This window comes from Cherax quadricarinatus, chromosome 39, assembly GCF_038502225.1.
Source record: "Cherax quadricarinatus isolate ZL_2023a chromosome 39, ASM3850222v1, whole genome shotgun sequence".
In the NCBI taxonomy this organism is placed as follows: Eukaryota; Metazoa; Arthropoda; class Malacostraca; order Decapoda; family Parastacidae; genus Cherax; species Cherax quadricarinatus.
The window spans coordinates 12,100,939-12,124,478 of NC_091330.1; the positions used below are offsets into that span (position 1 = coordinate 12,100,939).

Consider the following 23,540-nt stretch of genomic DNA (forward strand, 5'->3'; position numbering starts at 1 on the left):
TCGCGAGTGCATAGCAAAGCTCATCTTGGTACTCTCGGGTGTTCTAGGGTTCCCAGGTTCTAGATAGTATCTTTTAGTTTCTTTAAGCTTGTTCTTTTAGTTTATTGTTCCTAAATTTAATGTTTAAACATAATTTTGGGGGCGAATTCCATGGCCGCAATTGAAGAAATATTCATAATAATAATAATAATAATAATAATAATAATAATAATAATAATAATAATAATAATAATAGTGATGATAATAAAGAGTGACAATAATTATAATAATAACAAGTGATCATAATAATACCCACGTCATTTATCTCACGAGCAATTATGACTTCTCAAGAATGTAACTTGTTTTGTAGTGGTAACCCAGGTGCAAGTGTTGCCACCTGTCAACACCTGCAACATTCGGTAACGTAGTGTGGAATGAAACAGTCTTAAGTGGATGGAAAAGAAAATGAAAATACAAGTTATAGAATGGGAAAAAAATGACAGTTTGTAAAGTGGAAGTCAAGTGAAATCTATTAGATTTTTGTAAGTAGATATCTTAAAACATTCACTGTCACGCACTTGTTGCTGTATATACCCGAGTCGATACGCTTAGTTTCAAACTTATTGGACACCATTGCATATATATACTTTATTGTAAGAACTCATTCCAGTGGTTTGTTTTGCTTTCACAGTGGTTAAGTTTATCAGTAATTGGTTTCAAGTTTTGCAGTCTTATCCTGGTCCTAATCATCTGATAAGAGATTAGATAGAGTATCTGTGGCGGGTGTTGTGATGATTGGAGTGGTGGTGGTGGTGACAGCAGGGGCAGGGTGAAGTGGTGAAAGGCTAGAGAAACTTGTGGGTGGTGGCTGGGGCTGGCCTTGAGTTGGCTGGACGTGTACTGGACCTGGTGAGTATAGTGTTAGTGGCGTCGATCCGCCGCTGCTGCTGCCGCAGTGTGAAGTTAATATCACAGTGAGGTGTTGGTGCTCTCTCGACCTGTTAAGCGATTTTGAAGGGTGTAGCTTTCTTAAACGGTAGTGTTGTGTGTGATACTGACACGGTATTGATACGTGTTGTGTGTGATACTGGCACGGTATTGATACGTGTTGTGTGTGATACTGGCACGGTATTGATACGTGTTGTGTGTGATACTGACACGGTATTGATACGTGTTGTGTGTGATACTGACACGGTATTGATACGTGTTGTGTATGATACTGACACGGTATTGATACGTGTGTGTCATACTGAAACTGTAGTGGTACGTGGTGTGTGGTACTGACACGGTATTGATACGTGGTGTGTGATACTGACACGGTATTGATACGTGGTGTGTGATACTGACACGGTATTAATACGTATTGTGTGTGATACTGGCACATGACGTGTGTGATACTGAAATGGTAGTGATTAGTGACGTGTGTGATACTGAAACTAGTGACATGTGTGGTATTAAACGGTAATGATACATGCAATACTAAAACGGTAATATTGTACGTGGTACTCAAATATTAGTTTTACGTAACCTTTTGAAACTAAATTACGTGTGTGGGCTGAAACTACCGGTACGTAGCGGTGTGACAGTGAAGCCTTGGTGTTGCAAAACTGTGCAGTAGCGAGTGATGAGATATAATACAGTGAGTGAACATACTTAAATGGAAATAATATTTCAACTACAGTGTGTGGTACTTAAACTAGTGTTTGTTATTTAAACTACAGTGTGTGGTACTTAAACTACAGTGTGTGGTACTTAAACTACAGTGTGTGGTACTTAAACTAGTGTTTGTTATTTAAACTACAGTGTGTGGTACTTAAACTACAGTGTGTGGTACTTAAACTACAGTGTGTGGTACTTAAACTAGTGTTTGTTATTTAAACTACAGTGTGTGGTACTTAAACTACAGTGTGTGGTACTTAAACTAGTGTTTGTTATTTAAACTACAGTGTGTGGTACTTAAACTACAGTGTGTGGTACTTAAACTAGTGTTTGTTATTTAAACTACAGTGTGTGGTACTTAAACTACAGTGTGTGGTACTTAAACTACAGTGTGTGGTACTTAAACTAGTGTTTGTTATTTAAACTACAGTGTGTGGTACTTAAACTACAGTGTGTGGTACTTAAACTAGTGTTTGTTATTTAAACTACAGTGTGTGGTACTTAAACTACAGTGTGTGGTACTTAAACTAGTGTTTGTTATTTAAACTACAGTGTGTGGTACTTAAACTACAGTGTGTGGTACTTAAACTAGTGTTTGTTACTTAAACTACAGCGTGTGTTACTTAAACTACAGTGTGTGGTATTTAAACTACAGTGTGTGGTACTTAAACTAGTGTTTGTTACTTAAACTACAGTGTGTGTTACTTAAACTACAGTGTGTGTTACTTAAACTACAGTGTGTGGTACTTAAACTAGTGTTTGTTACTTAAACTACAGCGTGTGTTACTTAAACTACAGTGTGTGGTATTTAAACTACAGTGTGTGGTACTTAAACTAGTGTTTGTTACTTAAACTACAGTGTGTGGTACTTAAACTAGTGTTTGTTACTTAAACTACAGCGTGTGTTACTTAAACTACAGTGTGTGGTATTTAAACTACAGTGTGTGGTACTTAAACTAGTGTTTGTTACTTAAACTACAGCGTGTGGTACTTAAACTAGTGTGTTACTTAAACTACAGTGTGTGGTACTTAAACTACAGTGTGTGGTACTTAAACTAGTGTTTGTTACTTAAACTACAGTGTGTGGTACTTAAACTACAGTGTGTTACTTAAATTACAGTGTGTGGCACTTAAACTACAGTGTTTGTTGTTTAAACTGCAATGTTTGTTACTTAAACTACAGTGTATGGTACTTAAACTAGTGTGTGGTACTTAAATTACAATGTTATTTAAGCTAGTGTGTGGTACTTAAACTACAGTGTTTGTTGCTTAGACTACAATGTTTGTTACTTAAGCTACAGTGTTTGTTACTTAAACTAGTGCGTGTTATTTAAACTACAGCGTTTGTTACTTAAACTACAGTGCGTTACTTAAACTACAGTGTGTGGTACTTAAACTACAGTGTGTTACTTAAACTACAGTGTTTGTTACTTAAACTATAGTGTGTTACTTAAACTACAGTGTGTTACTTAAACTACAGTGAGTTAAACTACAGTGTGTGGTACTTAAATTACAGTGAGTTAAACTACAGTGTGTGGTACTTAAACTACAGTGAGTTAAACTACAGTGTGGTACTTAAACTACAGTGAGTTAAACTACAGTGTGTGGTACTTAAACTACAGTGAGTTAAACTACAGTGTGTGGTACTTAAATTACAGTGTGTTACTTAAACTACAGTGTTTGTTACTTAAACTACAGTGTGTTACTTAAACTACAGTGTGTTACTTAAACTACAGTGTTTGTTACTTAAACTATAGTGTGTTACTTAAACTACAGTGTTTGTTACTTAAACTATAGTGTGTTACTTAAACTACAGTGTTTGTTACTAAAACTATAGTGTGTTACTTAAACTACAGTGAGTTAAACTACAGTGTGTGGTACTTAAACGTTTGTACATTTTTAACTCTGAGCATTTCAATGGAAGGTGCACAGTGTGTGGTACTAATATGAAAATGATATATTGTATGGTGATAAAACAGATGTGGTACAGTGCGTAGTTCTGAAACAGAAGAGGTACAGTGAATCTATTTATCCTCTTATCAGAGGAAATCCCGTAGTGAGAGCATATACAACAATAATTTCTTCTACTTCACTATATGAACCAGCCTGGGAGGTTTCCTTCAGCGTGTACAAACACTACACACTGATAATACATTCAAGAACAAAAGAGCACATTACCGTGACTGGAACAATATACAAATAACTCGTACATATGACAGCAGAGATAACGACGACGTTTCGGTATAAACCCAGTAAAACTTATATTAAACAGATAACCAAATTTAAAATTCATCCACAACACATCAAAAACACGAAAGCATGCACTTGGGTTCCTCTCCTGAATGTTGGCTTGTCATGAACTGTTCCATTCACGGTATTGTGACTTAATGTTCTTCATCAGCTGCAGCACTTTTGGTAATACAGTGTGTAGTGAGTTGCAGGCAAGTGATGTTGCAAATAGTGATTAACACCGACAAGTTTGTATGAAACAAATTCGCAATGACTAGGACATTTTATGAAGAAAATGTCCTGGTTACTTCGTATGTGTCTTGCTTGCATCTAGTTCCAGTTTTCAAATCTGCATACAAATCACATACAAGGTGAATATGAATTGCCTAAGGAACCTTTGAGAGGTATCAATTTTGGCTGGATCTGATGGCCATGGAAGAAGGCATTTTCTAGGAGGCAGTGTCACTTGGCACTATCCAGTAGTGTTTACCTGGAGTTTACCTGGAGAGAGTTCCGGGGGTCAACGCCCCCGCGGGTGTGTCAGTTGTCGTGCAACAGTTTGCTGACAGTGTTACATTGTTCTACAGAATTTTCAATTATCCTCAAGAAAATCTGATAATGGGTGGCAATTTCCTCTTCCAGGTTCTTGACATTAGTTTTCTTGGCCTGAAATCAATTTCACTTAAACTGCATCTCATCCAGGCTGAAGTGCAGATGTAATAGGAAGTGGCATTCTGTCACTGCAGAGTGCTTAACAAGGTTCAGTACTAGTGCCACTTCCCTTGAAACTTCAGAACCTCTTCAGGCTTAAGATCATCTGCACAGTAGATTCCTTTAACTTCTAGTCCATCACCTTTGCCAACATTTCAAATTATCCCAGGTATGTCTCCCACAAAACTATTTAATCAACCTCTCCATTTTTTGTGTATCATTGCTAAGAGACACAACAATATGTATAAATATTTATTACAATTTATTTTTTGTTATACGACTTTCACTTATTTATATTTCATGTCATACATGTTTCTGATGACCTTTCGTGTAAAACAGAATGGAGGAAGGAGCTACAGGTGGTATGGAATGTGAGGAGGAGGAGCAGAACAAGGACGCAATTAACCTGCGTCAGTGTATCAGCCAGGCTCTCAAGACCTCAGTTAGAGATGCGCTGGCGCTCCTCTATCGTGAAAGGTGATAACTGTCATGCACTTGGGGATAGTGTGAGAGCTACCATGCACTAAGGGGTATGTGAGAGCTTTCATGCCGTAGGGTTATTGTGAAAGCTATCATGTACTTGGGGATATTGTGAAAGTTTTCATGTTGTAAACTGTTTTCCCTTTGGAAGGAGGGAAGGGGAGGCAGGAATTAATTGACGGAGGGCGCTTCAGTTGTAATATGCAGTATTATTACATAAAAAATGTTAATAGTATTTTTATTATTAGAACATATTATTTTGTACCGAAATAGGTCAGCATGCTTTTACTGCAGTATATTAACCTTGATTATCCATATAACAAAGATTCCCCATGGCACACCCTAACACACGGCCTTATGATGTACTCAACGCTCACGGCTGGGCTCGTACACTGCTCAAGCGTAATCCCCAAATGAGTGAGAGGATCAAGGAGAACATTGTGGACAAGCTGGACGTGTCAGCCCTTGGCATTTTGCTGCGTTATGGATGTGGGCTGTCAACCAATGATAAGATGTGGAAAAATCCCTTTAGTTTAGAAGGTGAGCAGTTAAAATATAGTTGGGCTGTGTGAGTATGTTTTGCAAGTGTGTCATCTGGCAGATTAAAAGATAAGTTCAGTTTCTTTCATAGAACCCTTCAGGGTAGGATGGAGGGACAAGAAGGAATGCTTACAAAGGGCTCTTTATCTGAGGAACTGAAGTTACCCTATTCTGAATCACACCTCATTACCTCCCATGATTACTGTATTTTTCAGAATATAAGGCGCGCCTTTTGTTCCCACAAAAAAACTTGGAAAATCACCTTGTGCCATATGCTCAAGGTCAGACTTAAGGCGAAGGGTAGTCCTTTAGTTACGCTTTATCCTACAGTAAGAGTAATTAGCCCTTGCATACAATTACCGATTTATCGTTATGATACTTGTCGTGCGTCTTATATACCAGAAAATACGGTGTATAAAATGCATTCACAGTAATTGTACAGTGTACTAAGATTAATCCAATTGTAAGGATCTTATCTCATCTATATTGGTGGGAAGGTTTTAACGGTTATAAAAGTTTCTTTGATTACTTTATGTTGCAAGTTCTTGTGTCTGCATGAGTCTCATCTGTTCTGTATTGAATTTTTTTTTAATACTTGCAATAGTTCCTTTTTGCATATTGTATCTGGCCACTCTTGGCTGTGATCGGAATCCACCTCATGTGATCAGAATATTTGTTAAGAAAAATGAGACACAGGGTTTTATCATTGGCTGCTGGAAGAGGATCAGTGATGTACAATTGGGGGTACTGTTAAGACCCTCTGATGGGGATCCTGTGATTTCATCTCTATGGTCAGGACTGGATAATTGCGTAAATAACCCACACTTAGGAGACTAAAACTTATGATGACATGTTGGTTTGACTTGGCTCGGTCTGATTTGGACCATTAACTAGACACACTGGTTAATGGTCCAAGGATGATTGCAGTCTGGCAGTCATGATGTCACAAACTGGATATTATTGTTATTATAATCAAGGGGAAGCGCAAAACCCGGAGGATTATACAGCGCCTGGGGGGGGGGGGATGTGGAAGGCATTCAGGCTTAATTCGGGGAACTGGAGCACAGATCCAATTCCCTAAATCAAGAGCCCCTCACCAACATCAAGGAACCTTCCTTGAGGGGACAAACTGTATAACGAGGCATAGCAAGGCTGTATAGTGTAGCAGTTAACTACAGTCAGGGATACATAGCTGGGGTCTTCATTCCAGTATTCTCATTAGTGCTTATCTTCTCTCAACTCATCTCTTAGGACCAACCTCTGACTCTGTATTGAAGCTGAGCATGTGGGCAGCTCTAGGTCTGACCACCACCTCTAGAGGACTAATTTTTGTTACCTATAAAGGCATCACATTTATAGGGAATATTCAGAAGCTGCGTGATCTACGGAATGAGGATGCTCACTGGACACAAACGACCTGCTCTAAAGATGATCTAGAGACCACCTGGATGCAGCTGGTTGAGGCTGTAAGAAACGTCCTCCACCTGGGTGGCCTTACCAAACATCAGCCCAAAATCATGCAACAACTGAAAGACATTATTCACTCATCCGTGATGTACCTACAAAGTGAGTGCCTCTCAGTCAGTACAATCCCAAAATTACAGAAGCATATAACAGAGCAGAGTTTATTATCAAAATCAAAAAGGGTTATTTGCCAAATTTTTCTTTTTTCTCATATACGTAAACAGCATTCTGAGAACAGTTAGATAGCAGGTATACCTTGTGATTAGTGGAAGGAGGATCGAGCCTTCACAGTGTTTTGTGCTGATTGACCAAAATGACCCCACACTGATTTAGAGCTTAATACAAAGTAAATAATATAAGCCAAGCTCACCAATAAGATTAATAAGAATACACAAGCAAGACAGAAGTACTTTCCCTGACGTTTCTAAGTAAACAATGAGTTTTTCCAGCTGGCACTGTTCTTGGGTAATACCATTAAGCAATGTATAAAGAAAAAATTAGTCTCATACTGTATTCTAGCTCTAAATAATGCAGCTGTTTCAGTCTCAAAGTTGCAAGAGAAGCTTTGTCGTTGCAAGAGAAGCATTCTGTCGTTGCAAGAGAAGCTTTGTCGTTGCAAGAGAAGCTTTGTCGTTGCAAGAGAAGCTTTGTCGTTGCAAGAGAAGCTTTGTCGTTGCAAGAGAAGCTTTGTCGTTGCAAGAGAAGCTTTGTCGTTGCAAGAGAAGCTTAGTCTCTCAGTTGCTCTTGTCTCAGCATTCACTGCTCCTTCAAATACACAGAAATCCATCATCTGAAAATACTGTAGGAAATGAAGTGTCATATACAGTCAATGTAAAAATTAAACTACATATGTGTATTCATATGTAAGTTTAAAATAATTTAAAAAAATAATAGAAGTAGAAATGTTAGTTAAATTAATTGTAACCATAAGTAATGATCTGTAAAAGTGATCACATATGGAGAATTTTCACTCCCTTCAGAAAAGATCCGGAATGAGCTTCTGGAAACCTACAGGAATAACCGCAAGACAACACTGATGCCTCTCTTATGGGCCGGCAAGGACTATGACTTCCACCACCACGTCAGCAAGACTTACACCAGCACCAGATTCACAGTTCTTAATGATGGGTGAGTTTACTTACACCAGCACCAGATTCACAGTTCTTAATGATGGGTGAGTTTACTTACACCAGCACCAGATTCACAGTTCTTAATGATGGGTGAGTTTACTTACACCAGCACCAGATTCACAGTTCTTAATGATGGGTGAGTTTACTTACACCAGCACCAGATTCACAGTTCTTAATGATGGGTGAGTTTACTTACACTTAATGATGGGTGAGTTTACTTACACCAGCACCTGATTCACAGTTCTTAATGATGGGTGAGTTTATTTAGGGACAGGTACACATAAGTACAATTATCATACATAGTGTAAATGATCAAGGATTACCCAAAAAAGAGTCAAAGTTACTTATTTATTCTTTTGTGGACTCTCATTGTTTGCTATTTTTTTATGTTGGATAATTTGTTTATCCATAATTAGCTAAAGTTCACTGGAGAAAAGTATAATATGGTGATTCAAGTTATTATTATCCAGCAATTGCATTTTTTTTCACAATTTCAGTAAATTTTATAATCTGCAGCTACATATTCCAAACTTATAGGGCATCATACTTCTTAAAAATATCAGCGTGAATATTTTGAATTCAGAAGAGGCATATGCTTTAGTGAATGGAAATCAGTATCACTGTTTAATCAAATTGGCAAATTGGAACTTTTGCTGGAAAACACACCAGGGTTGAAGTTCACTGAAAGAGGCATTCTCAAATTATAGCATGGAGGCTAACAATTCCAAAAAAAATTAACTCCAGGTGGGCCCTGCTTATACAGCAGGTTAGGTTCTGGGCTGCTGCTGTTAAGTAAAAATCACTGTAAATTGAATCATAGTCTTTTCTCACTTTCAAATGCATATAAAAGTTTGATAATATGTTTACACTATTATATATTAAGTGGACAATAGAGTTAGGCCTACAAAATGCATATACAGTACACACATTACTTACCTTAAACTACTTCCATCCTTAGCTTATAGTAGCAGTGAATATATTGTAGGAAGTCTGAATAAATGAAGAATGGGTATAAATAAAGACCAATGCATTCGAAACACTGTAAAGTGAAACACTGTAAAGTGAAACACTGTAAAGTGAAACACTGTAAAGTGAAACACTGTAAAGTGAAACACTGTAAAGTGAAACACTGTAAAGTGAAATATTGTAAAGTGAAACACTGTAGTGAAACACTGTAAAGTGAAACACTGTAAAGTGAAACACTGTAAAGTGAGGCCTACCTGTGTTTTAGTATAATGATAAATTCGCTTGCATACAAAGTTTAATGGGTACTATCCTGGTCATAATGTGCATCATCTCATAGCTCGATCACTAGCGCACTCAGTTCACACACTGAGCTCCACTGGTCGATCCCCAATACAGCTGGAAAACATTAGGACATGTTTCCTTAAAATACCTGCTGTCCAGTTGTCAGCCATCAATAAAATGTATACCAGGGTGTTAGTTGATTTGTATAGATCGCATCCTGGGACAAAACTGATCTAATTTGCTCAAAATGCTGCAAAAAAGCAATAAATGACATGCCCATGCAATCTGCCCCAAGCCCAGACTTGTGGAACTTCGTGTTCATCAAGAACTGCAAGATGCCCCTTTCATGTGCCTTTAGCATTCAGTGGAGAGTGAGTTTACTTACACCAGCACCAGACTCACAGTTCTTAATGATGGGTGAGTTTACTTACACCAGCACCAGATTCATAGTTCTTTATGATGGGTGAGTTTACTTACACCAGCACCAGATTCACAGTTCTTTATGATGGGTGAGTTTACTTACACCAGCAACAGATTCACAGTTCTTTATGATGGGTGAGTTTACTTACACCAGCACCAGATTCATAGTTCTTTATGATGGGTGAGTTTACTTACACCAGCACCAGATTCACAGTTCTTTATGATGGGTGAGTTTACTTACACCAGCACCAGATTCACAGTTCTTTATGATGGGTGAGTTTACTTACACCAGCACCAGATTCACAGTTCTTAATGATGGGTGAGTTTACTTACACCAGCACCAGATTCACAGTTCTTAATGATGGGTGAGTTTATTTAGGGACAGGTACACATAAGTACAATTATCATACATAGTGTAAATGATCAAGGATTACCCAAAAAAAGAGTCAAAGTTACTTATTTATTCTTTTGTGGACTCTCATTGTTTGCTATTTTTTTATGTTGGATAATTTGTTTATCCATAATTAGCTAAAGTTCACTGGAGAAAAGTATAATATGGTGATTCAAGTTATTATTATCCAGCAATTGCATTTTTTTTTACAATTTCAGTAAATTTTATAATCTGCAGCTACATATTCCAAACTTATAGGGCATCATACTTCTTAAAAATATCAGCGTGAATATTTTGAATTCAGAAGAGGCATATGCTTTAGTGAATGGAAATCAGTATCACTGTTTAATCAAATTGGCAAATTGGAACTTTTGCTGGAAAACACACCAGGGTTGAAGTTCACTGAAAGAGGCATTCTCAAATTATAGCATGGAGGCTAACAATTCCAAAAAAAATTTAACTCCAGGTGGGTCCTGCTTATACAGCAGGTTAGGTTCTGGGCTGCTGCTGTTAAGTAAAAATCACTGTAAATTGAATCATAGTCTTTTCTCACTTTCAAATGCATATAAAAGCTTGATAATATGTTTACACTATTAGGTAGTAGGTTGGTAGACAGCAACCACCCAGGGAAGTACTACCGTCCTGCCAGATGACTGTGAAACAAAAACCTGTAACTGTTTTGCATGATGGTAGGATTGCTGGTTTCTTTTTCTGTCTCATAAACACGCTAAGATAACAGGGATATCTTGCTACTCCTACTTACACTTTGGTCACACTTCATAGACACGCACATGCATATATATATATATACATACATCTAGGTTTTTCTCCTTTTTCTAAATAGCTCTTGTTCTTTTTATTTCTTCTATTGTCCATGGGGAAGTGGAAAAGAATCTTTCCTCCGTAAGCCATGCGTGTCGTATGAGGCGACTAAAATGCCGGGAGCAATGGGCTAGTAACCCCTTCTCCTGTATACAATTACTAAAAAAGAGAAGAAGAAAAACTTTATAAAACTGGGTTGCTTAAATGTGCGTGGATGTAGTGCGGATGACAAGAAACAGATGATTGCTGATGTTATGAATGAAAAGAAGTTGGATGTCCTGGCCCTAAGCGAAACAAAGCTGAAGGGGGTAGGAGAGTTTCAGTGGGGGGAAATAAATGGGATTAAATCTGGAGTATCTGAGAGAGTTAGAGCAAAGGAAGGGGTAGCAGTAATGTTAAATGATCAGTTATGGAAGGAGAAAAGAGAATATGAATGTGTAAATTCAAGAATTATGTGGATTAAAGTAAAGGTTGGATGCGAGAAGTGGGTCATAATAAGCGTGTATGCACCTGGAGAAGAGAGGAATGCAGAGGAGAGAGAGAGATTTTGGGAGATGTTAAGTGAATGTATAGGAGCCTTTGAACCAAGTGAGAGAGTAATTGTGGTAGGGGACTTGAATGCTAAAGTAGGAGAAACTTTTAGAGAGGGTGTGGTAGGTAAGTTTGGGGTGCCAGGTGTAAATGATAATGGGAGCCCTTTGATTGAACTTTGTATAGAAAGGGGTTTAGTTATAGGTAATACATATTTTAAGAAAAAGAGGATAAATAAGTATACACGATATGATGTAGGGCGAAATGACAGTAGTTTGTTGGATTATGTATTGGTAGATAAAAGACTGTTGAGTAGACTTCAGGATGTACATGTTTATAGAGGGGCCACAGATATATCAGATCACTTTCTAGTTGTAGCTACACTGAGAGTAAAAGGTAGATGGGATACAAGGAGAATAGAAGCATCAGGGAAGAGAGAGGTAAAGGTTTATAAACTAAAAGAGGAGGCAGTTAGGGTAAGATATAAACAGCTATTGGAGGATAGATGGGCTAATGAGAGCATAGGCAATGGGGTCGAAGAGGTATGGGGTAGGTTTAAAAATGTAGTGTTAGAGTGTTCAGCAGAAGTTTGTGGTTACAGGAAAGTGGGTGCAGGAGGGAAGAGGAGCGATTGGTGGAATGATGATGTAAAGAGAGTAGTAAGGGAGAAAAAGTTAGCATATGAGAAGTTTTTACAAAGTAGAAGTGATGCAAGGAGGGAAGAGTATATGGAGAAAAAGAGAGAAGTTAAGAGAGTGGTGAAGCAATGTAAAAAGAGAGCAAATGAGAGAGTGGGTGAGATGTTATCAACAAATTTTGTTGAAAATAAGAAAAAGTTTTGGAGTGAGATTAACAAGTTAAGAAAGCCTAGAGAACAAATGGATTTGTCAGTTAAAAATAGGAGAGGAGAGTTATTAAATGGAGAGTTAGAGGTATTGGGAAGATGGAAGGAATATTTTGAGGAATTGTTAAATGTTGATGAAGATAGGGAAGCTGTGATTTCGTGTATAGGGCAAGGAGGAATAACATCTTGTAGGAGTGAGGAAGAGTCAGTTGTGAGTGTGGGGGAAGTTCGTGAGGCAGTAGGTAAAATGAAAGGGGGTAAGGCAGCCGGGATTGATGGGATAAAGATAGAAATGTTAAAAGCAGGTGGGGATATAGTTTTGGAGTGGTTGGTGCAATTATTTAATAAATGTATGGAAGAGGGTAAGGTACCTAGGGATTGGCAGAGAGCATGCATAGTTCCTTTGTATAAAGGCAAAGGGGATAAAAGAGAGTGCAAAAATTATAGGGGGATAAGTCTGTTGAGTGTACCTGGTAAAGTGTATGGTAGAGTTATAATTGAAAGAATTAAGAGTAAGACGGAGAATAGGATAGCAGATGAACAAGGAGGCTTTAGGAAAGGTAGGGGGTGTGTTGACCAGGTGTTTACAGTGAAACATATAAGTGAACAGTATTTAGATAAGGCTAAAGAGGTCTTTGTGGCATTTATGGATTTGGAAAAGGCGTATGACAGGGTGGATAGGGGGGCAATGTGGCAGATGTTGCAAGTGTATGGTGTAGGAGGTAGGTTACTGAAAGCAGTGAAGAGTTTTTACGAGGATAGTGAGGCTCAAGTTAGAGTATGTAGGAAAGAGGGGAATTTTTTCCCAGTAAAAGTAGGCCTTAGACAAGGATGTGTGATGTCACCGTGGTTGTTTAATATATTTATAGATGGGGTTGTAAGAGAAGTAAATGCGAGGGTCTTGGCAAGAGGCGTGGAGTTAAAAGATAAAGAATCACACACAAAGTGGGAGTTGTCACAGCTGCTCTTTGCTGATGACACTGTGCTCTTGGGAGATTCTGAAGAGAAGTTGCAGAGATTGGTGGATGAATTTGGTAGGGTGTGCAAAAGAAGAAAATTAAAGGTGAATACAGGAAAGAGTAAGGTTATGAGGATAACAAAAAGATTAGGTGATGAAAGATTGAATATCAGATTGGAGGGAGAGAGTATGGAGGAGGTGAACGTATTCAGATATTTGGGAGTGGACGTGTCAGCGGATGGGTCTATGAAAGATGAGGTGAATCATAGAATTGATGAGGGAAAAAGAGTGAGTGGTGCACTTAGGAGTCTGTGGAGACAAAGAACTTTGTCCTTGGAGGCAAAGAGGGGAATGTATGAGAGTATAGTTTTACCAACGCTCTTATATGGGTGTGAAGCGTGGGTGATGAATGTTGCAGCGAGGAGAAGGCTGGAGGCAGTGGAGATGTCATGTCTGAGGGCAATGTGTGGTGTGAATATAATGCAGAGAATTCGTAGTTTGGAAGTTAGGAGGAGGTGCGGGATTACCAAAACTGTTGTCCAGAGGGCTGAGGAAGGGTTGTTGAGGTGGTTCGGACATGTAGAGAGAATGGAGCGAAACAGAATGACTTCAAGAGTGTATCAGTCTGTAGTGGAAGGAAGGCGGGGTAGGGGTCGGCCTAGGAAGGGTTGGAGGGAGGGGGTAAAGGAGGTTTTGTGTGCGAGGGGCTTGGACTTCCAGCAGGCATGCGTGAGCGTGTTTGATAGGAGTGAATGGAGACAAATGGTTTTTAATACTTGACGTGCTGTTGGAGTGTGAGCAAAGTAACATTTATGAAGGGATTCAGGGAAACCGGCAGGCCGGACTTGAGTCCTGGAGATGGGAAGTACAGTGCCTGCACTCTGAAGGAGGGGTGTTAATGTTGCAGTTTAAAAACTGTAGTGTAAAGCACCCTTCTGGCAAGACAGTGATGGAGTGAATGATGGTGAAAGTTTTTCTTTTTCGGGCCACCCTGCCTTGGTGGGAATCGGCCGGTGTGATAATAAAAAAAAAAAAAAAAAAAAAAAAAAAAAAAAAAAAAAAAAAAAAAAAAAAAAAAAAAAAAAAAAAAAAAAAAAAAAAAAAAAAAAAAATAATAATAATAATATTATATATTAAGTGGACAATAGAGTTAGGCCTACAAAATGCATATACAGTACACACATTACTTACCTTAAACTACTTCCATCCTTAGCTTATAGTAGCAGTGAATATATTGTAGGAAGTCTGAATAAATGAAGAATGGGTATAAATAAAGACCAATGCATTCGAAACACTGTAAAGTGAAACACTGTAAAGTAAAACACTGTAAAGTGAAACACTGTAAAGTGAAACACTGTAAAGTGAAACATTGTAAAGTGAAACACTGTAAAGTGAAACACTGTAAAGTGAAACACTGTAAAGTGAAACACTGTAAAGTGAAACACTGTAAAGTGAAACACTGTAAAGTGAAACACTGTAAAGTGAAACACTGTAAAGTGAAACACTGTAAAGTGAAACACTGTAAAGTGAAACACTGTAAAGTGAAACACTGTAAAGTGAGGCCTACCTGTGTTTTAGTATAATGATAAATTCGCTTGCATACAAAGTTTAATGGGTACTATCCTGGTCATAATGTGCATCATCTCATAGCTCGATCACTAGCGCACTCAGTTCACACACTGAGCTCCACTGGTCGATCCCCAATACAGCTGGAAAACATTAGGACATGTTTCCTTAAAATACCTGCTGTCCAGTTGTCAGCCATCAATAAAATGTATACCAGGGTGTTAGTTGATTTGTATAGATCGCATCCTGGGACAAAACTGATCTAATTTGCTCAAAATGCTGCAAAAAAGCAATAAATGACATGCCCATGCAATCTGCCCCAAGCCCAGACTTGTGGAACTTCGTGTTCATCAAGAACTGCAAGATGCCCCTTTCATGTGCCTTTAGCATTCTGTGGAGAGGGAGCATGGACACAGGTGTCATCCCAGTCAGTAAATATAATAGACATAGCCCCACTCCACAAAGGTGGCAGTAAAGTAATTGAAAAGAATTACAGCCCATTAGCACTAATGTCCCACATCATAATAATCTTTGAAATGGTTCTAAGAAGCAAGATTACTAACCACTTAAATACTCATCAGTTACACAACCCTGGGCAGCATGGGTTTAGACCTGGTCACTCCTACCTATCCCAACTACTGGACCACTATGACATAATCTTGGATGCTATGGAGGACAAACTCAATGCGGATGTAGTATACACAGACTTTGCTAAAGCCTTTGACAAGTGCAATCATGGTGTAACAGCACACAAACTGTGTGATAAAGGAATAACAGGAAAAGTTGGTAGATGGATCTATAACTTACTAACAAACAGAACACAAAGAGTAATAGTAAAAAGAGTAAAGTCTAAGGCAGATACAGTGAAAAGCTCTGTTCCACAAGGCACAGTACTCGCTCCCATCCTGTTCCTCATCTTCACATCTGACATAGACGGAAATGTAAGCCTCAGCACTGATGATACCCGAATTTGCATGACATCGTCATCCATCGAAGACACTGCAAGTCTCCAAGCAGACATCAACCAAATCTTTAAATGGGCCTCAGAAAACAATATGAAATTTAGTGAAGACAAATTTCAATTACTCCGATATGGAAAACTCGAGGAAACTAAAACTGAATTTGAATATAAAACAAATTCCAACCGCACAATAGAGCTTTAAACTAATGTGAAGATCTAGGAGTGATAATGTCAGAGGATCATACTTTCAAAGATCACAACAATGTCTCTGTCACATCTAGGAAAATGATAGGATGGATAATGAGAGCCTTCAAAACTAGGGATGCCAAGCCCATGACGATTTTCTTCAAATCGATTGTTTTCTCTAGGTTGAAATATTGTACACTAAGGGTCCCTTTCAGACAAAATTATAGACCTGGAGAATGTACAGATAACTTTCATGGCATGTATAAGTATGATAAAGCATCTAAATTACTGAGAACAGTTGAAGTCCCTTGATTTGTATTCCCTGGATTTCAGGCAAGAAAGGTACATAATGATATATACTTGGAAAATCCTAAAGGGACTAGTCCAAATTCTACATATGAAAATCACTCACTACAAAAGCAAAAAGACTCGGCAGGCGATGCAACATCTCTCCCAAGAAGAGCAAGGGCGCCACGAGTATGCTGAGAAAACACAGCAAGTGTCAGGGGACCAAGACTGTTCCACTACCTTTCAGCATACATAAGAGTAATTACCAATAGACCCCTGGCTGTCTTCAAGAAGGCGCTGTGCAGGCACTTAAAAATCAGTACCTAACCCACCAAGCTGTGGTTCGCACTCTAATTTGCATGCAGCCAGCAGCAATAGCCTGGTTGATTAGGCTCTGATCCACAACATAGCCTGGTCACAGACCAGGCCACAGGGGCCTTGAACCCCGAAACTCTCTCCAGGTATAGTAATATGTCATTGATGTCAGCTAGGTCTGTATACCTTGTACATGTACTTATAGAAATAAAGATTATTATTATTATTATTATTATTATTACTACTACTACTACTACTACTACTACTACTACTACTACTACTACTACTACTACTACTACTACTACTACTACTATTAAATACTGAAGCCATTCATAAGAGACAGACTCAAATGTCGCACTGTTTAACACATAAACTCCAGGTAAACTCCAGGTAAAAGTGGCAGACGTGCACCTATGTATTTCAGTTTCACTCTGCTGTCATCAAAGTTAAGTACAGTGGACCCCCCATTATCGTAATCAATCCATTCCTCAGAGAGTGACTAAACCCGAGTCTGACAATTTCCGAATTCATTTTCCCACATAAGAAATAATGTAAATCCAATTAATCCATTCCAGACACCCAAAAGTATTAAAAAAAAAAAAATTTTTTTACATAGAAAATAGTGAGACATACAGAATAAAACAATAATAAAATGACACTTACCTTTGTTGAAGACTTGTTGATGTATGGAAGACGGGAGAAGGGGAGAGGAAGGAAGAGTTACTGTTGTTTGGAAGGGGAATCCCCTTCCATAAAGACTTCAGGTACCAAGTCCTTTTCTGGGGTTACTTCCCTTCTTTATTTTTTAGTGCCACTAGGACCAGCTTGAGAGTCACTGGACCCCTGTTGCTCTAAAAGTGTTCCAGAGAGGTTTGTTTCTGGTATATGTTAGGAACTGTGGCAGAGGCAGGGGAGTGTTGGGAGGCAGGACAATTATTATTATTATAATCAAGGGGGAAGCGCTAAACCCGGAGGATTATACAGCGCCTGGGGGGGATGTGGAAGGCATTCAGGCTTAATTCGGGGAACTGGAGCACAGATCCAATTCCCTAAATCAAGAGCCCCTCACCAACATCAAGGAACCTTCCTTGAGGGGACGGGGAGGCAGGACAAGATAGTCCTGTAATATGACACTAATATCAACTCTACGGCTTATTTATCTAGCAGAGTTCGTCTAATATGACATAATAAACAATATTAATAGCATAAAAACAGAATATATACTCTAAAATTAATAAAATATGTCATTATGTAGGTGGCGAGTGATGATGGGTTGATGTTGTTGGGTGTATAAGGGCCACTGAAAGATAAGCCTTGGCGGCAGCAGAGATGGCGGTGTTGTCAGTCGCCCTACATAACTCCAACAACATTGGAGGAGTCAGTTTCGTGCTGTCCTTTTTCTATCAATTAATCGCTTAACTTACTTGCTACACTGTTAATGCTACACTTTATCGCTGGCTGGTGCTATAGCCTTTATCAACTCCTGCTGCTTTAGTATCGTACATATCGCAGAATCAGCCCTTTACCAAAGGCTGGCAGGCACTAGAAAACTTCCTTGGGGCCCATGGTAGCTTATTTAGCAGTTACTAGCACTAAAAAGAATGGAATAATATGAAATGTATCATATGAACATGTGGGATCGTGCTCACTGGCTGATAAACAATGGTACACTGAGTGTCGGTTTGCTGTTGCTGTGGGTATGGGTTCGGGACAAATGACTATTACTGAGCTCCATGACGATCACCGAGCCAGTATTTTGACAAAAAAAATTACTGTTTCCGAATATTACGAAATCCAATGACTACGAAATCTGGGGGTCCACTATTTGAAACCAGGCAGCAGAGGCTGTTAAGTTATATAACCTATTCTTGGAATCTTGGAATGGATTGTGCAACTTTGGTCATTGAGCACTTGCACATCCCGATAGTTGCATGACTCTTGCCCTAGTTACCATACACTAGTGTTAAAAAATTGAAGCCAGCCAGATGAGGAATTCTTGTGTTATGAGTGAAATTTGGAGGAAAAAAGGAAAATGAAAAAATATTCAGGCAATTACTTAAAGATCCATCTTCAAAGATGAACAAAAATGAAAAAAATAGACAATAATTTAAAGGCCCCTTTAGGGATACTTAAGTATGTCTCAAATGTCATATTTGCTTTACGTGGTCTTGTGTTTCCTTCTAGACCAAGCTGTAAAATTCCAATCCTTTACATGTCTATTAGAGATCAATAAACTTTAGCTCTGAATTGCTCATGTAACTTGTATGGTTTTAGTGTCTACTACTGTTTGAATCTACACCCACAGGATGACGATAGAAATGGATGGTAGCAACATGCTGGAGAAGCTTGCATCATCAAGAATGATAATACTTCAGGGAGAGACTGGCACAGGCAAGACCTCTCTCCTCCGCCACTATGCTGCCTCCTGGGCTGCCAACACACACACTAACATTTCAGGTCTCACCAGGGTGGAATACCTTGTTTTTCTAGACTGTACAGCAGTCTCTACGGCAACCTTCACACTCTCTGACATAATTCAAGAAATTCTCCCAAACACTTACAGCATTAGCAAACCCTCAACCATTCTCAAGAAGCTGTCAGAAGCTCAGGATAAAGTGATGTTCTTGATTGATGCCTTCGATGAAAGGCTTGAGGCCTTCATGAATTCTTTCAAAGACCTCCAGAAGAAGTGTTCAAAGGCCCTCTTTGTGGTGACAACGAGGCCTCATTGCACATTGTCTGTTACTAAGTTGTGCGAGGAGAAGCCTGTGGTGGTGACGGCCCACGGCTTCAGTCGCTCAAGCGCCTTTGACTTTGCTACTAAACTCTTCAAAGCACAAGGTAAAGACGACGTAAAGGAGTTCTTCAATGCTGCCTCACCATATGAGGAACTGATAGCTATTCCACAGCTCTTGTGCTGGTCTTCCTTGTTTTGGATGAAGGAAGGCAATGATTGTTTCTTAACTAGAGGAAAAGTTTTTGCCAAAATAACAGATTTTCTTTTAAGAAAACTATGTCACATCAATGGCAAAAGAATCATTGCTGGAGCATTGCCAAAAGAAGGTCAGCGTTGGCTGAGTGTTGTGGCTCGTGTGGCCTTTACACAAGCCAAGAATAACCATACATCCCTTAGTGAAAGTTCCAGTGATATTCAAAAACTGATAGAAAGTGCCAAGCAACTCAAATTTCGTCCATTTGAGGCACTTTCTTCTCTCATGCAATGTGATAGTTACATGACAGAAAAAGGAGAATACAATGTTTTTCAGTTTGTTCATAACTCTCATGCCAACTTTCTTGCAGCATACAACATTTCAGAAACTCTTCAGAACAGCAGAACTGGAACACTGACAAGTCTTTTTCAGGATTTCCAGGAGGATAGAAAGAAATCTATTATTTTATTTCTTGCAAGCCTTCTATTTAACAGGGACGAAAACGTCAATACCCTGATGATAAAAGATATAGCAAAACTATCCCAGGCATATGTAAACTTTTATGATATTAATTTCCTTCTGGAACTCATAGAGGAGAGTAGCTACAACACTGCTCTCATTAAGGCTCTGGCCAAAGAAATGTTTGGAGACCCAAGTGTCACTTCAACTGGGCTTCCAACAGCTTCAAGCACAACAGCCAAATACTTGTTTAATGGTCAACTGTGGCTACGACCAAAGGAACTTCGACATACTAAAGCGCTGCGTTTGTTTCTTTCACAAGCAAAACCACAGAGACTCCTCCTTCGGCTGTGTGAAGGTCCACATGCAGATAAAGAGATTCCAGTACGTGGCCACCAGGTACTGGAGGGGGATGCTGTAGCAGCGATGAACTTAGTAAACAAAGCCTATGGTGATGCTGTTCTTCCAGATCTGAGGGTGACTGATGTGACCATATCTTCCTCTCTGTCATGGCCCAAAAATCTTTGGTGGTTATCACTAGACAGGTGTCATATAAAGGCTGACTTTCATCTTCCTTCTGGATTACTTAAGCTGTCACTGTTAGAATGCACTGGTTTGGAATACATTACTTTTCCCTCCAGTTTTTTAAACGCATACTTTCAAAGCATGAGTCTTGACAAGCCACATTTACCTGTAACTGTTGAGACTATTGTAATAGAATCTTGTGAATTCAAGAACCTGGCATTTATCCCACCAGGAGTAAAACGTTTAAAAATTTACTCTTATGCAGTGACAGGAGACCTGGTTTTCCCTGATTCCTTAGAACACTTGATGATATCGGGCATTACAAAGGCTTATTGGTTCGTATGCGAGGTTATAGAGTACAGCAGCAGATTTATGCACAAACTGAGAGATGCCTTATCTATCTTACCACATCTGCAAAGTCTCAGTATCACCAACATTGCCCTGACGCCTGAAGCCTTTATTTGTTTCCTCCTAGACCACCAAGAGAAAAACCCAAGAGTGCAGCTGCTGGTAGAGAGCTTGTGTGAGCTGGAGGAAGACAGTAGTATGCATGATATCATCATGTCGACTATCATGGCCTCACGCCTCCCAGTAACAGTCAAGTTTGGGGACACAGTTGTTGTTGACAACATCGTTAGTTAGTTTAATATCTTCATTATGCACCCCATACCCATCCTCTGGGCTGTGGCCAAAAGATTACAGAGGTACATAATGACTCCAGGGTTTGATAGCTGAACAAGGTACAAAGGTAATGAACTTCAGGTAGATCTGGTCACAATCATGACAAGTTACAAAGGTGTTTACAGATTACAGTGGTACATAATGGGTCCAGGGACTGGGCTGAACAAGGTACAAAGGTAATGAATCATGTAAATAAATTTTCTTACGTTTATACATGGCTATAATCATGAACGAAATATAAAGTAATGAGCAATACACAAATCCACACCCGGTCACAACTGTAATGAGTTATTAGTGCAAATATTAATTGTTGGGTCACACACACACACACACAAATAGGTGAGTACTCACACACGAGCATACATAAACCATACCCCCGGCCGGGATTGAACCCGCGGTCATAGAGTCTCAAAACTCCAGCCCGTCGCGTCGCGTGGTTTGTTTGCAATCGTGTCATTACGATTTCTTGAGTCATGTTGAGAGCATACATACACACACGAGCACACGCATTCACACATGCATGAGTGCACAAATACACATGCAAACACAACTCACAGTTGAGAGGTTAAACAATTATGGTTCTGTAATAGTGTGAGTGTTTACCCACGTGTAAAAGAAAGGCCATTGCTATTACTATATCCATATCTCAACAGTGTTAATGTGAATAGGTAGAAGGGTACAGTTAATGTAGGAAGATTATTTTTATATTTTTGGTATATTTGTGAAAGATAAAGAACTTACTTTTATGGCATTTCTTTCAATGTTGATAATCAGAATATTTAATGGCCTACAAATGGTGCTGCAGTATTTTAGTGCAGCTTAGGATCAGATCGTTGGAGCAACTGGGATTGTTTAAATGATGAACACCTTTATAGACCTACATATTTTTAGAATCACTAAGTGTTTGTTACATATAGTATATGTAAACAGGTGATATGACAGTGGTTATTTTGCATATAAATATATATATATATATATATATATATATATATATATATATATATATATATATATATATATATATATATATATATATATATATATATATATATATATATATACATATATTATATATATATATATATATATATATATATATATATATATATATATATATATATATATATATATATATATTCAAAAACAACCTGTTGGAATTTATTGTACAAAAAACTCCACTGCAATCTTCATTTGTAAATATTACAGTGTCGTGGTCGTGGAGGGACTCTTCGCACCCTTACACAAAACAATAACATAACTGCGGAGATTAGTGTGCAAATTGATAGATTCCGTTTTAAGGATGATATATTTAGGTAGGTTTAAATTATTAGTGAATAATATTAGAATTAATAATATATCCTTAGACATTAATATTATGTTTTATTAGGTAATGAGATTAGATATATTGTGGCAACTAGCTTCTCTTGGAACAAGCAAGGATTGCTGGGAGCTTGCTAGACACAGGAGCACTCTTCTGTTAACAACAGTGGTTGATATAACAACCCAAATTAGCTCCAAGTTCAGTGACCCACACTGTCTTCAAAGTACTTGTCTGGTGGCCATGGAGAAAGAATGAAGAGGCTTCCTGACAAACTGTGGATATTCGTCTCTTCCCAGGCTCCCTTCGTGAGCATTACCCTTTGCATTAAATTTAGTAACAAGGTTGACTGATATTATTTTAGGAAATACAGGGTAATTTAGCTATGGATTATTCGCAGGTGATAAGCCCTCATTAAGGTACCTAGCAGCCAAGACTGCAGAGTAATTATCCCTTGAATATTAGGTCAGAAGCAAGTAACCATTTGTATACATAAATATTAGGGAAACCCCAATGAATTCAGAGACCCTAAGGTGTTTGCTGGGATTACTAACGAACTTAACTGTTGGCACGAACCATTTCTTCTGTATACGTGGCATCTTGGAGAGGGAGAGAAGTCATGAGATGTCTAAATAGTCTGGGTAGAATCAGGGGTTTTCTAGCTAGGATAGACTCAATAATTTAAAAAAGTTTGTTCTAGTCTGTGCATGGAAACAAGAATTTCCTAATGGGCAGTTAACCCTCTAAAGTGTCAACAGTGATAGCCAGAGCGGGCATCACCAAGTTCCCACTTAACCACAGAAAAAATATTGGTGAAATTCCAAGATTCAAAGCATCATCGTGATTTCTCACATTATCAAGGAACTGTGGCAGTTCCCTGATAATGTGAGAAATCACGAAACAAC

General features: G+C 38.6%; 1 protein-coding gene across 7 annotated transcripts; it reads left to right on the plus strand.

Annotated features, from left to right (window-relative positions):
• The first annotated feature begins 791 nt into the window (after window positions 1-791).
• On the plus strand, window positions 792-22,292 carry LOC128705125 (uncharacterized). Of its 7 annotated transcripts, none has more exons than XM_070092371.1 (7): window positions 794-888; window positions 4,510-4,747; window positions 4,918-5,055; window positions 5,384-5,598; window positions 6,850-7,164; window positions 8,043-8,190; window positions 19,028-22,292. In XM_070092371.1, exons 3-7 carry the CDS (start codon window positions 4,919-4,921, stop codon window positions 21,276-21,278), a joined length of 3,066 nt encoding a protein of 1,021 aa, XP_069948472.1. In that variant the 5' UTR covers window positions 794-888; window positions 4,510-4,747; window position 4,918; the 3' UTR covers window positions 21,279-22,292. The 7 variants fall into 7 exon arrangements, with proteins under 7 accessions (XP_069948477.1, XP_069948472.1, XP_069948473.1 ...); XM_070092372.1 differs by lacking the exon at window positions 794-888 and adding an exon at window positions 904-960; XM_070092374.1 differs by lacking the exon at window positions 794-888 and adding an exon at window positions 908-953.
• Window positions 22,293-23,540: the final 1,248 nt, after the last annotated feature.